This window comes from Myotis yumanensis, unplaced genomic scaffold (assembly GCF_028538775.1).
Source record: "Myotis yumanensis isolate MYYU_CA2020_CCGP unplaced genomic scaffold, mMyoYum1.0.hap1 SCAF_24, whole genome shotgun sequence".
NCBI lineage: Eukaryota > Metazoa > Chordata > Mammalia > Chiroptera > Vespertilionidae > Myotis > Myotis yumanensis.
Window position 1 is genome coordinate 4,587,004 of NW_027223775.1, and position 17,084 is coordinate 4,604,087.

Consider the following 17,084-nt stretch of genomic DNA (forward strand, 5'->3'; position numbering starts at 1 on the left):
AGCATAGTAATACATTTTGGTTTGAATAGATTATTTCTAAGGATCTAACTAAATGTTTAAAATACTTTTACTTTTTTTAAAATATATTTTTATTGATTTTTACAGAGAGGAAGGGAATGGGATAGAGAGTTAAAAACATCAGTGAGAGAGAAACATCGATCAGCTGCCTCCTGCACACTCCCTACTGGGGATGTGCCCGCAACCAAGGTACATGCCCTTGACCGGAATCGAACCTGGGACCCTTTAATCTGCAGGCCGAAGCTCTATCCACTGAGCCAAACCGGTTAGGGCATTTTTACTTTTTTTTTTTAATTTTACTTTACTTACTAATATAGCATACAAGGACATCCTTACCAATTTTAGAAACTAAAATTTGTCATAGAAAACTGTCTGGGTCATTCCACTTCAGAATATGGACTAAAATTCAATTTTAAAGACTACAGTTATCTATCACTGTCCTAAAATAAACAGGGAACACCTTAGTTTGGAGCATAGATTCTGGAACTGAGATCTGATTTTTGCATTGTGTGACTTCCTTGGGACAAGCTATTTACTTTGGCATTTCCCCTTTAAAATTGAGATTTTATGAAAAGGTGGTCTTCCCTGACCAGTTTGGCTCAGTGGATAGAGCATTGGCCTGTGGACTGAAGGGTCCCAGGTTCGATTCCGGTCAAGGGCATGTACCTTGGTTGTGGGCACATCCCCAGCGGGGGCGTGTTCAGGAGGTGGCTGATTGATGTTTCTCTTTCATCGATGTTTCTCACTCTCTATTCCTCTCCCTTTCTCTCTGTAAAAAATGAATAAAATATTTTTTTTAAAAAAATGAAAAGGTGGTCATTAGAAGATAAGTAACAATAAGGCCTGGCATTTTGTAACCTGTCAATAGATATTAGTCACTATTATCATATTTTGCATACTGGTTGAACTCTTGTATACAATGGGCAGATTTCTCACATTAATAATTGCTTACATTATTTATTAAAGACCATTGACATGTTGTTTAAGCTCCCTTTTCCTTCATTGTTAAAAATGAGAATAACGAGGGAGATTAAAACTGGCGGCAGAGTAAGTGGATGCTGAATGGTCATGTTCCTAGGAACAAACTGGTAATACACCTAAAATATAGAAAAACTTCCTGAATAATCAATGGAAAACTCACAGGAGAGAACCCTGACACCCGAGGACATAAAATAAAGACAGCATAGAGACTGGTAGGAGGAGAGGAGGCTTGAAAGGGCTTGCATGGTGCTTATAGACAGCAATTGAAGTCCTGGAGAGAGATCTCAGCTGTGGGAGGTTGCAACTGAGAACTCGGGGGTCTGATCCCAGAGCTGGGCCCCCCAACAGAGAGCACCAAAACTGAGGAGGTTACCCACATAACATCTGGCTCTGAAAAGCAGAGGGGTACTGTCTGCCAGAGAGTAACAGCTGAAAATTCAGGCACCCTCTTAAAGAGCCAATGCACAAAATTACCTGTAGAGCCACCCACTTTGTGCTCTTGGAGTGAGAGAACAAAGTGGGTTAGAGCTGAGAGCAGAAGCCAGAACTGGGGACTCCAGGGTAGAGTTCAGAAGGCAGATACCCAAGTTTCGTGGGCTGAGTCATTCTCTGACTCAGGGGAGGACATCTTTCCCACCTAGACATCTGTCTTGCCTGGAGGGAAGATAGTTGACACAATGCTATTGAAAAATACCTTGTCCTGAGGCTACTAAAGAGATTAAAAATAACAATTAGCCCCAGGCAGAAGCAGCTGCCCAACAATGTTATAATGGCCTGGGGGCAATTCAAGTGGTATCAAAAGGCAGTCTCTGGAGACTTTGAGTCTTTGCCAGATCCAATTAGTCAGAAACAGTCTTTCACACTGTCTAGCACTAAAGATTGAGAGGTGCAGAGGATCTACCTCATACATAGCCATAAACTCAAACAGAAAGCCACAATGAGGAGACAAAGAAACAACCCCCAAATGAAAGAACTAGAGAATTCTCCAGAAGAAGAGATAAATGAAGCAGAGATAAGAAATTTATCTGAAACAGAGTTCAGAGTAATGATGGTAAAGATGCTCAACAGCATGAAAAAAATTATAGTAACTATGAAAAAACAGTCTGAGACAAAGAATGACAACACAAATAACACATTGGAAAGAATACACAGCAGATTAGGGGAAACTAAGGAACAAACCAGTGAATTAGAAGAGAAAGTTGAAATTATCAATCAGAGAACCACAAAGAAAAAAAATAAAAAACAGGAAAGCATAAAGGAGCTGTGGGACAATGTGAAACATAACAATATTAAAATAGCACATGTGCCCAAAGAGGCATAAAGGGAGAAAGGCATAGAGAAGGTGTTTGAAGAAATAATGGCAGAAAACTTCCCTAACCTGGTAAAGGAAAAATCACATAAGTTCAGGAGTCACAGAGAACACCAAATAAGAACCCAAACAGTCCTACGCCAAGACACATCATAATCAAGGAGCCAGAAATTAAAGACAGAGAATCTTAAAGGCAGCAAGAGAGGAGAAAACTGTTACCTACAAAGGACTTCCTGTAAGGCTGACACCTGATTTCTCATAAGAAACCTTACAGGCCAGAAGGGTACAGCATGAAGTACTCAAGATAAGGGAAAGCAAGGATCTGAGACCAAGATTACTGTATCCAGCAAGGCTGTCATTCAAAATAGACGAACAAATAAAGAGCTTCCCAGACCAAAAAAAAAAAAAAAGCCTAAAGAGAACATCACCACCAAGACAGCATTAGAAGAAATGCTAAAGGGATTGCTGTATTGAGAAGAAGAAACAGAAAGAGAAACCTAGCCATACAGAATTAAAATGGCAATAAATAAGTACCTATCAATAATAATCCTAAATGTAAATGGATTAAATACTCCAATCAAAAGGGATAAGGTAGCTAAATGGATACAAAAACATGAGCCAACTATATACTGTCTACAAGAGACCCACTTCAAAAAAAATATATACACACAGGATGAAAGTGAAGGGATGGGAAAATTTTCCATGCATATGGAAAAGAAGAAAAAGGTGGAGTAGCAATACTCATATCTGACCAAATAGACTTTAAAATGAAGGCCATCACAAGAGACAACAAAAGTCACCATGTGATACTAAAGGGATCAATCCAACAAAAGGATATTACCCTGATAAAGATATGCACCCAATACAGGAGCACCTAATTTATGAAAAAACAAAACAAATCAAACAAAAAAACCCCACTAGCAGCCGTAAAGGAGAGATTGACCACAATACAGTAATAGTAAGGAACTTTAACACCCCTCTGACTTCACTGGATAGATTTTTCCAGACAAAAACTTAAGGAAATAGAGACTCCAAGAACACACTGGATCAGGTGGATTTAATTTATATTTATAGAACATTTCACCCCAGTGCAGCAGAATATACATTCTTCTCAAGTGCACTTAGATCATTCACAAAGATAGACCACATGGTAGGACACAAAACATGTCTCTACAAGATTAAGAAAGTTGAAGTCATATCAAACATCATCTCAGACAACAGTGGAATGAAGTTAGAAATCAACTACAGTAAAAACACCCCAAAACATTCAAATACATGGAGGCTAAATAGCATGTTATTAAACAAAGAATTGGGTTACCAATGGATCAAGAAATAAAAAAAACAAAAAAACTTACTGGAAACAAATGAAAATGAACATACAACAACCCAGAAATCTCTGGGAGACAGCAAAAGCAGTCCTGAAATGGGAGATCATAGCACTACCAGCATACCTCTAAAAACAAGAAAAATCAGCAATAAGTTATTTAACCATACAACTTAAAAAGCAACAACAACAGGATTCCTACAGCCAGTCGGCCTGGTGGTCAAATCCCTCTGGTGTTAACTACAACAATTAAGGCTTGGCTAGAACAAGACTGCCCACAGAGACCACAAGGGGGAGCACCAAGAAAGCATAAAAGATGCGGAGACAAAAAAACATGACAGAAATGGAGGATATGGAGCTAAGAATCGCAATTTTGAGGGCTTGCCATAAATTTGTGCAGAGCCTCACGAAAACTAATGAGACCCTCGATGCTACGATAAAGAAATTAGAAAGTAAGCATACACGGACTGAAATAAAGAATATTATACCCAATAGCAGACCAGAGGAGCACAAGAATCAAACCAAAGATTCGACAAAAAACACCCAATTGGAAAAGCAAAATGAAAAAAGAATCCGAAAGTGTGAAGATAGTGTAAGGTGCCTCTGGGACAGCTTTAAGCGGACTAATATCAGAATTATTGGAGTGCCAGAAGATGAGAGACAGCAAGATATTGAAAACCTATTTCAAGAAATAATGGCAGAAAACTTCCCCCATCTGGAGAAAGAAATGGACTTACAGGTCCAAGAAGCGCAGAGAACCCCAAACAAAAGGAATCCAAAGAGGACCACACCAAGACACATCATCATTAAAATGCCAAGAGCAAAAGACAAAGAGAAAATCTTAAAAGCAGCAAGAGAAAGAGGCTCAATTACCTACAAGGGAATACCCATATGACTGTCAGCTGATTTCTCAACAGAAACTTTGCAGGCCAGAAGGGAATGGCAAGAAATATTCAAAGTGCTGAATACCAAGAACCTACAACCAAGATTACTTTATCCAGCAAAGCTATCATTCAGAATTGAAGGTCAGATAAAGAGCTTCACAGATAAGGAAAAGCTAAAGGAGTTCATCACCGCCAAACCAGTATTATATGAAATGCTGAAAGGTATCCTTTAAGAAGAGGAAGAAGAAAAAGGTAAAGATACAAATTATGAACAACAAACCTGCATCTATCAACAAATGAATCTAAGAATCAAGTGAATAAATAACCTGATGTACAGAATGAACTGGTGATTATAATAGAATCAGGGACATAGAAAGGGAATAGACTGACTTCTTGGGGGAAAAAGGGGTGTGGGAGATGCGGGAAGTGACTGGACTAAAATCATGCACCTATGGATGAACACAGTGGGTGGGGAGTGAGGGTGGAGGGTGGGGTGGGAGCTGGAAGGAGGGGAGTTATGGGGGGAAAAAAGAGGAACAAATGTAATAATCTGAACAATAAAGATTAAAAAAAAAAAAAAAAGCAACAACAACAACAAAAAGCCCAGAGTAAGAAGGAAATAATAAAGACTAGAGCAAAAATAACAGAGACTAAAAAATAAATAAAAAAAGATCAATGAAACCAAGAGCTGGTTCTTTGAAAGGATGAACAAAATTGATAACCCATTAGCCAGACTCATCAAGAAGCAAAGAGAGAGGACCCAATTAAATAAAATCAGAAATGAAAGTGGAGGAGTATGCCACAGAAATACAAAGGACTACAAGAAAATACTATGAACAACTGTATATGCCAAGCTGGACATTATAGAGTAAATAGACAAATTCCTAGAAAAATACAATCTCCCAAAACAATCCGGAAGAATCAAAAAACCTGATTAGGCCAATAACAACTGATAAAATAGAAGCAGTAATAAAAAATAAAACGCACACACGCACACACGCAAACACACCTCAGCAAACAAAAGCCTGGGTCCAGGCAGTTTTATCAAACTTTCAAAGAAGAACTAACACCTATACTCCTCAAACTCCTTCAGAAAACCCAAGAGAAAGGAACACTTCCAAACTCCTTTTATGAAGCCAGCATAAAATTATCCTCATTGCATAACCAGATAAAGACACTACAAAGAAAGACAATTATAGGCCAATAACCTTGGTGAACATAGATGCTAAAGTCCTCAAAAAAAATTGCAAATCACATCCAACAATATATTAAAAAGGTCATACACCATGATCAAGTGGGATTTATTACAGAGATGCAAGGCTGGTACAATATTTGCAAATCAATAAATAAATTGACAAACAAAATGACATCATATCGATAGACACAGAAAAAGCATCTGGCAAAATCCAACACCCATTTTTGGTAAAAACTCTCAGCAAAGTGGAAGTAGAGGGAGTATATCTCCACATTATAAAGGCCATATATGACAAACCTACAGCCAACATCATACTCAATGGGCAAAAGCTAAAACCATTTCCCCTAAGAACAGGAACAAGACAGGGATGCCCGCCGAAACCGCTTTGGCTCAGTGGATAGAGCGTCGGCCTGCGGACAGAAGGGTCCCGGGTTCGATTCCGGTCAAGGGCATGTACCTGGGTTGCGGGCACATCCCCAGTAGGAGATGTGCAGGAGGCGGCTGATCGATGTTTCTCTCTCATTGATGTTTCTGACTCTCTATCTCTCTCCCTTTCTCTCTGTAAAAAAATCAATAAAATATATTGAAAAAAAAAAAAAAAAAGACAGGGATGCCCACTTTCACCACTCCTGTTCAACAGAATACTGGAAGTGCTAGCCATAGTGATCAGACAAGAAATAAAAGGCTTTCAAATTGGAAAAGAAGTAAAACTGTCATTATTCACAGATGACTTAATGTAGAAAACGCCAAAGATTCTATCAAAAAAATTAGACTTAATAAAGGAATTCAGCAATGTAACGGTACAAAATTAACACTCAGAAATCTATAGCTTTTTTTAACACCAGTAGTGAACTCACAATAAGAGAAACTGAAGAAACAATCCCATTTACCATTGCAACAAAAAAAATTAAGATACTTAAGATAAACTTAACTAAGGAGGTAAAAGAGTTGTACTTGGGAAACCACAGGATGTTGAAAAAAGAGATAGAGGAAGACATAAACAATGGAAGAATATACCATGTTTATGGATTGGTAGATTCAACATCATTAAAATATCCATACTGCCCAAAACAATCTATAGATTTAATGCAATCCCTATTAAGAAACCAATGGAATATTTCACAGACTTAAAACAAATTCTTATGGAATAAAAGAAAAGACCACAAATAGTCACAGCAATCCTAAGAAAGAAGAACAAAGGTGGAGGGATCACAGTACTAGATATCAAACTATATTACAAAGCCACTGTTCTCAGAACTGCCTGGTACTAGCATAAGAACAGACATAGACCAATGGAACAGAATAGAGAAACCAGAAATCCAAACTATTATGCTCAATTAATATTTAACAAAGGAGGCAAGAGCATACAATGGAGTCAAGACAGTCTCTTCAATAAATGATGTTGGGGAAATTGGACAGGTAACGTGCAAAAAAATGAAACTAGACCACCAACTTACACCATACACAAAAACAAACTCAAAATGGATAAAGGACTTAAACATGAGATGGGGAACCATAAAAATATTAGAATCCATAAGCAGCAAAATATTATACATACGTTGTAGCAGTGTCTTTACTGATACAGCTCCTAAGGCAATGGAAATTAAGGAGAAAATAAACAAATGGAACTACATCAAAATAAGTTTTTACACAGCAAAAGAAACTATCAACAGAACAACAAGAAAGCCTACTGAATGGGAGAACATATTTTCCAATGTTCTCTCTAATAAGGGTTTAACCTTCAAAATTTACAGGGAACTTATACAACTTAATAAAGGAAGATAGACAATCAAAAAGTGGGCAAAGGACCTTTTCAAAAGAGGACATACAGAATGCCAAGAGACATATGAAAACATGCACAAAGTCACTAAGCATCCAAGAAATGCAAATCAAAACAACAATGAGGTACCTGACATCACACCTGTTAGAATGGCTATCAACAAATCAACAAGTGACAAGTGCTGGTGAGGATGTGGAGAAAAAGGAACACTTTTGCACTGCTGATGGGAATGCGGACTGGTACAGCCACTGTGGGGAACAGTTTCCTCAAAAAACTAAAAATGGAACTCCTATTTGACCCAGTTTTCCCACTTCTAGGAATATATACCAAGAAATCAAAAACACAAATCAGAAAGGATATATGCACCCCTATATTCATAGCAGCATAATTTGCAATAGCTAAGATTTGGAAACAGTCTAAGTGCCCATCAGCAGGCGAGGGCATTAAAAAACTGGTACATCACACAATAGAATACTAAGCTGCTGTAAAAAAGATGGAACTTTTACCATTTGCAACAGCATGGATAAAACTGGAGACCACTGCGCTAAGTGAAATAAGCCAGTTTTAGAAAAATAAATATCACATAATCGCACTCATTTTTGGAATATAATCTTACCTAATAATATACAAACATGTAAATTGACTGTACCTCTGCTATGCTCACCAGCCAATTAGGAGAGTATACAAATTAACCCAACAAAGATGGCAGTTAATTTGCATACATAGGAGCAAAATGGCGGAGTGAAGACTGAAGGTTCCATCTGGAGCCGCAAAGACTGAAGGCTCCGGCTAGAGTGAAGGCCTGGGTTCCGGGTGCCGGAGGAAAACCGGTGCCAGCAGCCAGGGGAGGGGAAGGCCTATTGTACGAATCTCTTCGTGCAACGGGCCTCTAGTGAACAATATAAACTGATGAACAAAAATAATGAGAGAGAAAAATAATTTAGAATCTAATAGAAGTAATGCTTTATTTGCAGATTTTTAATATTTCTTACAAATGTGTGATATTATAGTTATTATACTTGAAATCTTTTTCTTGAAATATTAGTTTATTGTATGTGGCATTAGAATTAAAATTGTTGAAAATATTAATGTTTATTGCATGCAAAATTATATTTAATATCGTTTTTCTTGAAATATATTAAAAAAGAAAAAGAAAAATGAGAATAACAAAAGTATCTGCTGCATTTCAGACATTGTTTATGTTACTACCTTCATGTATTTTTAGATCCAGCAATATGGAGAATTCAATGAGCCTGAGCAGATGAATTTTACCTGCCATTTTTTTAAGCTGAGACTTCAGTTAAGGGGAGCTGTATGTACAGTAAAAATGTGTTATCTGTACTATAGCACATGCATGCTATTGACATGGAACATTTTAAGAAAGCAATTCTCAGTTCACTATCCTGGAGAAAATCTCTGGGCAGGAATACTTTGCTCTTTGATAGTGGCTACAGAAATCCCAGTAGGTCAGCATGAAGCCATGTCTTGTGGTGCAGTTTTGTGATAATAACCCATGACATAGGGCATTGGCTTTGTCATCTTTGTTTGACAGGTATACCTAAATCTTATTCTGAATTTCTGAAAATTGGAATATTACAGCATTGCTTTAAGTACATTCTCCTTATTTTTGGACCCATTTTATCTTTGGCAAAATTTGAAATAAAATAGTCTTGTGAGTTTTGAGGAAAACAAAAGCTAAAGGTTTCACACTTTTAATAGCACCTTTCCAGTCACCTAAATTCTTCTGTCCTTTAGTTCTGATACCAGTGTGGTTTTAGAGTTGTAATTTCTTTGGAGGCTAAGAATCTCTATCCAAGACTCTGATGAATTAGTGTAATCCTATGTAATAAAACCCTAATATGCAAATCGAACAGCAGAATTACTGGTCACTATGATGTGCACTGGCCATCAGAGGGCAGGCGCTTAGTGCAGGAGCTGCCCCCTGGTGGTCAGTGCACTCCCACAGGGTGGCACCACTCAGCCAAAAGCTGGGCTCACGGCTGGCTAGCATAGTGATGGTGGCAAGAGAGGCTCTGAGGCAGTGCTAAGGAGCAGCAAGCCCAGCTTCTGGCTGGCGAGCGCAGTGGTGGTGGCAGGGAGTGGACCTTAGCCAGCAGTCAGACATCTCTTGAGGGGTCTCAGACTGCAAGAGGGTGCAAGTCAGGCTGAAGGACCCTCCTCCCCCAGTGCACATGCACTGGGCCTCTAGTGATTATATTCAGAAAACAAGAACAAGGACTTTTTTTATATAACTGAGGAAGCAGGAAGTCTTGTATCTTCCATTGGAATGAAATGCATTGCAACCTTATCTGAGACAGTTAATTGTGGTATCTGAAGTTAGCATTTTCTGCTTCCTCTGAAACTGAGGATATAAAATTTATTTTTTATAAAGATATGCAGACTATCAGCTAGTTGAGACAAGTGCAATGATGAGAGTGGGGAAGAATATTATAAAATGTTTCTGAAGGGGGAAAATGGGAGACATCTGTAATACTATCAACAGTAAAAAAAAATTATCTATATATGTAAAAGGCTAAGCAACTGGCCAACTGAATGGTAGGTATGATAAACACTGATCACCAGAGGCAGTCAGCTCAGTGCCAGGGCTGCCAAGCGACAGCAATCTTGAAGAGTGCCCTGTTGCATTCTGGGACCCTCGGGGGATATTGGACTGCTGGTTTTGGCCCAATCCCCACAAGCCAGTCCGAGGGACCCCAACTGCAGGAGGGACCCTGCTCACTCCACAAATGATCTTTGAGCCCTGATGCTGCCCCACGTGCGGCAAGCCAGAGAGGGAGTGCAGGAGGTGGGCTCCAGGACATGTCTGGCCCATTTTGCCCAGTCTTACCCTACTGGCCACCTTCTAATTTCCTTTCAGTGTGGATGAATCCGTGACCCAGGCCTCTAGTATTAAAAATAAAAATCCAAGGGTCAAAACATTTTCTTTCACTAAAATATCAATAGGAAAGTCCAAAGGGAGAAATGACAACAGAATGAAGAGTAAGATTATTAGGAAACAGTTATAAAAATAAAAGCTTTTAAAGAAAAAAAAGTTTCTGTGGTAGGTAGGTCAGGGAATTCAACTTAGAATTTAAATTCCTATTGTGTTGATTCGCAGATGACAAAGAAAATTAAGAAACTGGAAAAAGAAATGATAATATGGCGTACCAAATGGGAAAGTAATAATAAAGTACTTCTGCAAATGGCTGAAGAGGTGAGAAGGTTTTACATGACTGAATAGTGAATGCTCATATTAAGGCAGCATGGAATGTCTGGATGTTTACTAAAGTAATTGCTGGTTTGATTACTAAAGTTTAATTAGTTTATTTAACTTAGATTTAGTGAGGTATTTAAACTTATTTCCCCAACTAATTAGCTCAGGTTTATGTTATAGACAGCTCTAAAGTATCTTGATTTTGCTTATGCATATGAAGAATTATTAAACTTGGTACACTGTTCCCCTCAAAGTTTTTGATTCATTAAATTTGGGATATAGCCCAAGAATTTGCAATTCTAAAAATTATCCAGGTAATACTGATGTTGATTCAAAGGCCACAACCTGAAAGTCAGTGATCTTCAGTAAAGACAATTTGATTAAGATTTAATTTGATTTGATTAACTTGTAATTTACTGCTTTTCTGCCCTGACTTATTCTTTCCAAAAGGCAACAAACTACTTTTTGTCATAGTTGTTGTAAATAACAGAGAAATGAATTCCACGTACAGTTTCTAAATGTCTCACTTTCATAAACTTGGCAGGGCTAGTTTATAACATTTCACAAGAGAAAACATTGGGGCTCTAAAAGGTAGAAGAGAATAAAAAAAAAAATCTATGTAGACAAAAACATTCCTATTTCTAGCATTTTAAATTAAGATGCAGAATTTCCTTAATACTTACTATTTAAAGTCATGAAGTAGATCTTGATTACTTGAAGGAAATATGACAAAGAATTTAATTTTTGCATTGCTTCATATAATTATAAATATTTTAAATATCAGTATATACATATACTGGGATGTCCAAGAGATGATAAAAAGTAGTTTCCAGTGTGGCTTAGATTAGTTAATTTTGTATACAATAATCTAATTTCTGTTTATATATACAAAGATTACATAAATTCTGTCATTTTTTTTTCTTCAGAAAACTATTCGTGATAAAGAGTACAAGTCCTCTCAAATGAAACTGGGACGGTTAGAGAAGCTGTTTAGAGCTCTTCAAATGGAAAGGAATGAGCTCAATGAGAAGGTGGAAGTCCTGAAAGAGCAAGTCTCTGTAAAAGAAGCAGATGTAGATTTAGCAACAGCTGTGATAAAGCCCTGTACTACTGTTGCTTTTCAGAAAGAGTTGAACACTTACTCTAAAAGAGCTCCAGGAATCTACTTGCAGGATGAAACCAAGGCAGCAAATAAAACAAAACGTAGTTCAAAAGACCCATCCCACATGGTCTCTTCTGGACATTGATTCAGTTAATGAGATTACTGAATTCAGTTAAGACTGATTACTGTATTGAGAGAGATATTTTCTATATAACTTTTCTGAAGCAGCGAGTATTGATTTTCAGATTAAAGTTTTATTACATTTTCTACCACTTCTGTATTTTCTTGGAACTTCTGAACTATACAATACATGAGGCTGCCTACCGGTTTTGCATTGTTTAATGTATACATTTCCAGAGCTGTATTGCATAGCTGCCTTATTTTCCCTTTATTGGAATATGTGTTCATTATTCTTTTAATGTATCTGTTTCTGTGTTCATTGCCATATCTGTTCCTTTGTATATATTATGATTAAATTTAGATTTGTTCTGACAATGGGTTCCTATCCTATGTAAAAACTAAAATTAATTTAAACTCTTCTCTAGCCAATAACACAGAATATAAAAATGATTAGTTTTGTGTGATAGCTCATTTAAATACCAAGTGAAAAATAAAACCTGAGTGTGGGATATGAAACAAACAGCATATTTAATTCATACTAGCTTTTTGATAATATTTTTTACCACTTCACAAATTGAGAAGACTGCACATCTTGATTCAGAATTTTGGTAAGTTACATATATATGAACATACTATTTGTAAAGAAACTAGGATATATAGGCAAGTCATTGGACAAACAGGCTTAATGTTTCTGTGACTAAGAACAGTTGTACTGCTTTAATTTCAGGTTAGAACAGACATATAAAAGAAATCAGTACTAGGTCTCTGCATATAAAATGGGAAAATTTCTGAACATTGTAATTTCATTCCTTAATTTCTTTTATTTCAATATCTAAAAACAATATTTTACTTAAATGTCCCTGTCACACTTAAAATGGATTTAAAATGGGTTAAAATGAAAAATTATACAATAGGGAACAGAGCCTAGAGAGTGAAATATTTTAAAATTTTCATCATTGACCATGATAATCAACAGGCCAGGTGGTGAAGAAAAAACAATGTACATGAAATTTGACTAATTATAATGCCAGAATTAGCATAATCAAACAATCCCCCACCCAAGTTTTATTAGTAGCTACTAAATGAAATACTGTTTCCAACTCTTTAAAAGGAAATGAAGATACATGTCAGAAATAGAATGTAACTTAAAATTGAGCATATTTTACTAGGACGCTGCTGCTTGTAAGCTCTTAACATTTTATTAAGTAGTTGTGTATCCCATCACACTTCTCTGTGTCGTTAGTTTTGTGTAGAAGGTAATGGGCTGAGAGCTTTATGAGTGACAGCACTTGGTCTACTGTTTTAGGTGGACTAAGTATATTAGATAATATTATGTAGTAGTAGAAGATATTAAAAGGAACTGGATTGTTTGGTAAGCTTTCGATTTCTTTTTAGAATTTGTTAACCAAGTGAAAAAAAGAGGTGGCGATAGCTAATGAGAATAGTTGTGTGTTTTTTAATGAGAATGTGGGATTCACAGTTTCTACTATGTTCTTGAACACAAGTTGGCTAGGTCTGTTTTTATACTTGAGCAAATCTAAAATATATGGTATCTGACTCTTTTTCAGCCCTTGTTTGGAAATACTATAGCTTGCCTACAAAATGTTTAAATGCTGAAATCAGTTAAATTGTGTTGTACACCTTTTTGTGAAAACTTCCAGAGTTCTAAAACAATTCAGTAGTGGATTTCACTGTAGACAAAAGAACGTGGATGCAAAATAGAGCATTTCATCTTCAGATTTATAGAAATACATTTTGTGGTTATGAGACTTTATTTTTAGTTGTGTATGACAGTCTTATTACACCTGTTATCACAATTCATTTCTCAGTTGTTACAGTAAGATCTACCTCTTTCAGACTGTAAATGAAAATAACCAAAACAAAGGGTGTAGTACTAAATACACTGCTTTATTTTTATAGCTCACTTCCTTCATGGAGATACAGAATTGATGAGGCAGTCTTCATTGTTCTAAGATATTTTGTAGAGATTTTCCACTAATATGAATCTTATTTTATCTACTCTGTTAAGGTTTAGTAAATATGAAATGATTAATTTAACAGCCTCTGTGTGTTTTTTAAATTTAATGATGAATTATCAAGTTCAAAGATAATTTTTATAAAAAGCTGATTTCTCTTAATTAATTATTACACAATTTAAATAAGCTGGGAGTAGAGTAGAGGAGACTACTTTCTTAGGTTGGCAAGTCATTTCAGCCAGAGCTATGTTGGCATTTTTTTCTTTTGAAGTGGGTGATTCTAGAATATTTCTATAATTTAACTTTGGCAAGACTTTAAAAAGTTGCAGGGATTGAATTTCTCTAGTCCTAGTTGATCTTAGCAAGGATACTTATATATAGAATTTCAGTGATATTTACTTAAGCAAAAGTTAAGTCCTAATTCTATTTAAGCAAGTTTCTTTTTATGATCAAAATTATAAGAATTATAGCAATAAGCTTCTTGTAATAATTGAAAGAAATCATTTTAAAATATTACATAACATGGTGCTAGAAACATTTCCATATAGAAACAATATGTGTAATTTATTTTATTTTTAAAATGGATTTTTATTTAATTTATCTGGGTGGCATCCTATATAATAAAGATGTATTATGCAAATTGACCGTCACACCCTTGCACAAGATGGCCGCCCCCTTGTGGTCAAAGATGGCCGGCAGGGAAGGGCAGTTATGGGCAATCAATCCAGCAGGGGAAGGCAATAAAGGGCGACCAGGCCTGCAGAGGAGGGCAATTAGGGGTGACTGGGCCAGCAGAGAAGGGCAGTTGGGGGTAACCAGGCCTCTAGGGGAGGGCAGTTGGGGGTGACCTGGCCAGCAGAGAAGGGCACTTGGGGGCGATCGGGCTGGCAGGGGATCAGTTAGATATCAATAAGGCTAGCAGGAGAGCAGTTAGGTGTCGATCAGGCTGGCAGGGAAATGGTTAGAGACAATCAGGCAGGCAGGCGAGCAGTTGGGAGCCAGCAGTTCTGGATTGGAGAGGATTCAGGCTGAGCTGAGGGACATGCCCACCTCCCCCCAGTGCAAGAATTTCATGCACCGGGCCTCTAGTTGGTTAATAAAACCATACAGGTTTCAAGGGTATAACTGAATACATCATTTGCATAATGCATCCTGCACTCACCACTCAAAGTTGAGTCTCTTTCCGCCTTAATTATCTCCCACCCTTTATCCTCTTTCACCTCCCCACACTCCTTTCATTCTGGTAATCACATACTGTTGACTATTTCTGTTTTGTTTTCACTCAGCCCCCCAAATCCTTCTCTAATGCTGTCAGTCTTTTCTATGTATCTGTAATTCTGTTTCTATTTTGTTCATAATTTTATTTTGTTCATCAGTTTCCACATATGAGTGAGATCATGTATTTGTCTTTCTTTGACTGCCTTATTTTACTTAGCAAAAACATCTTTAGGTACATTCACACTGTTGTGAATGATAAGCACAGTTTTATGTTCTAGTTGAAAAACCTAGGAAAAAGCCAGTGTTTGAGTGCCTAGTTAAGTCACAAATGAAAAATAACAAAATGGCATCTATATATTTATATATATAAGCCTAAGCAACTGAACAACTGGAATGACTGATTGACCAGTCGCTATGATGTGCACTGCCCCCTGGTGGTCAGTGTGTTCCCACAGCCAATCTCGAATGGCCAACCAAATTCCCGTGGCCCCTCCCTCCAAACAACTGGTCACTCCTGTGGTCCTTCCCCCTGGCTGGCCAACCTCCCACAGTCCCTCCTCCTTATAGGCCTCAATCACCGGCCAGGCTGAGGGACCCCACTGTGCACAAAATCGTGCATGTATATATCTATATCTATATAGATAGATAGATAGGAGAGGAGAGGGGAGAGGAGGAGAGGGGAGAAGAGAGGAGAGGAGACAAGAGGAGAAGAGAGGAGAGGAGAGCGCCAACACCAGAACAACTGGTCGTTATGAAGCTCACTGTGGCCAGCAAACCAGCCTGATCAGGGGTGGGGCTGGCTGGCCAACCTTCCACGCCCCTTCCTCCCGGCCAGCCCACACCCAATGGGCCCCCACCACCTCAATCAGGGGCAGGGTGGGCTGGCCAACCACCTGCAGCCTCTCCCCACAGTTGGCCCCACCGCCAGTGGGCCCCCACCACCCTGATCAGTCCATGGCCCCTCCCTGCATCCAGCTCCACCCCTTATGGCCCCCTGACTCCAATCTGGGAAAGTGCCAGCTGGCCAACCATCTATAGCCTCTCCCCTAGGCTACTGGCCCATGATGGGCCACCTCCACATCATTCTGGGACAAGGCCAGCCAGCCCACCACTCACAGCTCCTCCCACCAGCTGGCCTAACCTTGATCGGGCCCTGATCAGGGTGGGCCTGCCAACCAACCTCCCACCATCTCTTCCTGACAGACCTGGCCCCAATTTGCTGATTGGGGCTGGTTTGGCTTGACCCCACTCATGAATGAATTCATGCAGTAGGGCCTCTAGTATATATATGAAAGGCTAAGTGGCCGGCCAGTAAAGTATGACACACACTGGCCACCAAGGGGCAGGTGCTTAATGCAGGAGCTGCTGAGCAACAGCAACATTGCAGAGTGCCCTCTCACACTCTGGGACCCCTTGAGGGATGTCAGACTGCCAGTTTTGGCCTGTTCCTTGCAGACCAGGCTGAGAGATCCCACCTGCTGGAGGGACCCACTCACTCCACAGATGCCCTTCAAGCCCTGGTGCCGCCCCAGGTGCGATCGGCTGAAGAGGGACCAGGGGAGGTTGGCTTCAGGGCATGTCTGGCTCATCTTGCTCAATCCCACCCTGTTGGCCACCTAATTAATTTCCTTTTAATGTGCATGAATCCATGCACCTGGCCTCTAGTTTACTTATAAAACACACTAGAGGCCTAGTGCATGAAATTTGTGCACTGGTGCAGTCCCTAGGCCTGGCTGGCGATTGAAGCACAAACATCTGGCATGGAAGGACAGGTCCCATGACCACCCTTCTGGGTCCTGGTCAGCACCTGGGTACGCAGGCACCTGCACAACTCCTCCGCCTGAGTCATCAGGCTCCACTTGGCTCCCTCAGCACCTGGGAGTTGGGTGGCAGCCCAGCAACCCCGCCCGCCCCCCCCCCCCCCCCCCCCCACAAACACACCACCATTGCCTTTGGTTGCCCT

At 38.9% G+C, this 17,084-nt stretch overlaps 1 protein-coding gene across 7 annotated transcripts in view; it reads left to right on the forward strand.

The window, feature by feature from the left end:
* Positions 1–13,971, forward strand: part of TXLNG (taxilin gamma) — a 100,417-nt gene extending 86,446 nt beyond the window's left edge. For 2 of the 7 annotated variants that reach the window (XM_070402738.1, XM_070402739.1), the window contains exons 10-11: positions 10,610–10,705; positions 11,632–13,966. In XM_070402738.1, the coding sequence (XP_070258839.1) occupies positions 10,610–10,705; positions 11,632–11,952 (417 nt within the window). In that variant the 3' untranslated portion in view covers positions 11,953–13,966. Of the gene's footprint in view, positions 1–10,609; positions 10,706–11,631 lie in introns of all 7 variants that reach the window. The other 5 variants (XM_070402744.1, XM_070402743.1, XM_070402741.1 and 2 more) reach the window with 5 other exon arrangements.
* Positions 13,972–17,084: the final 3,113 nt, after the last annotated feature.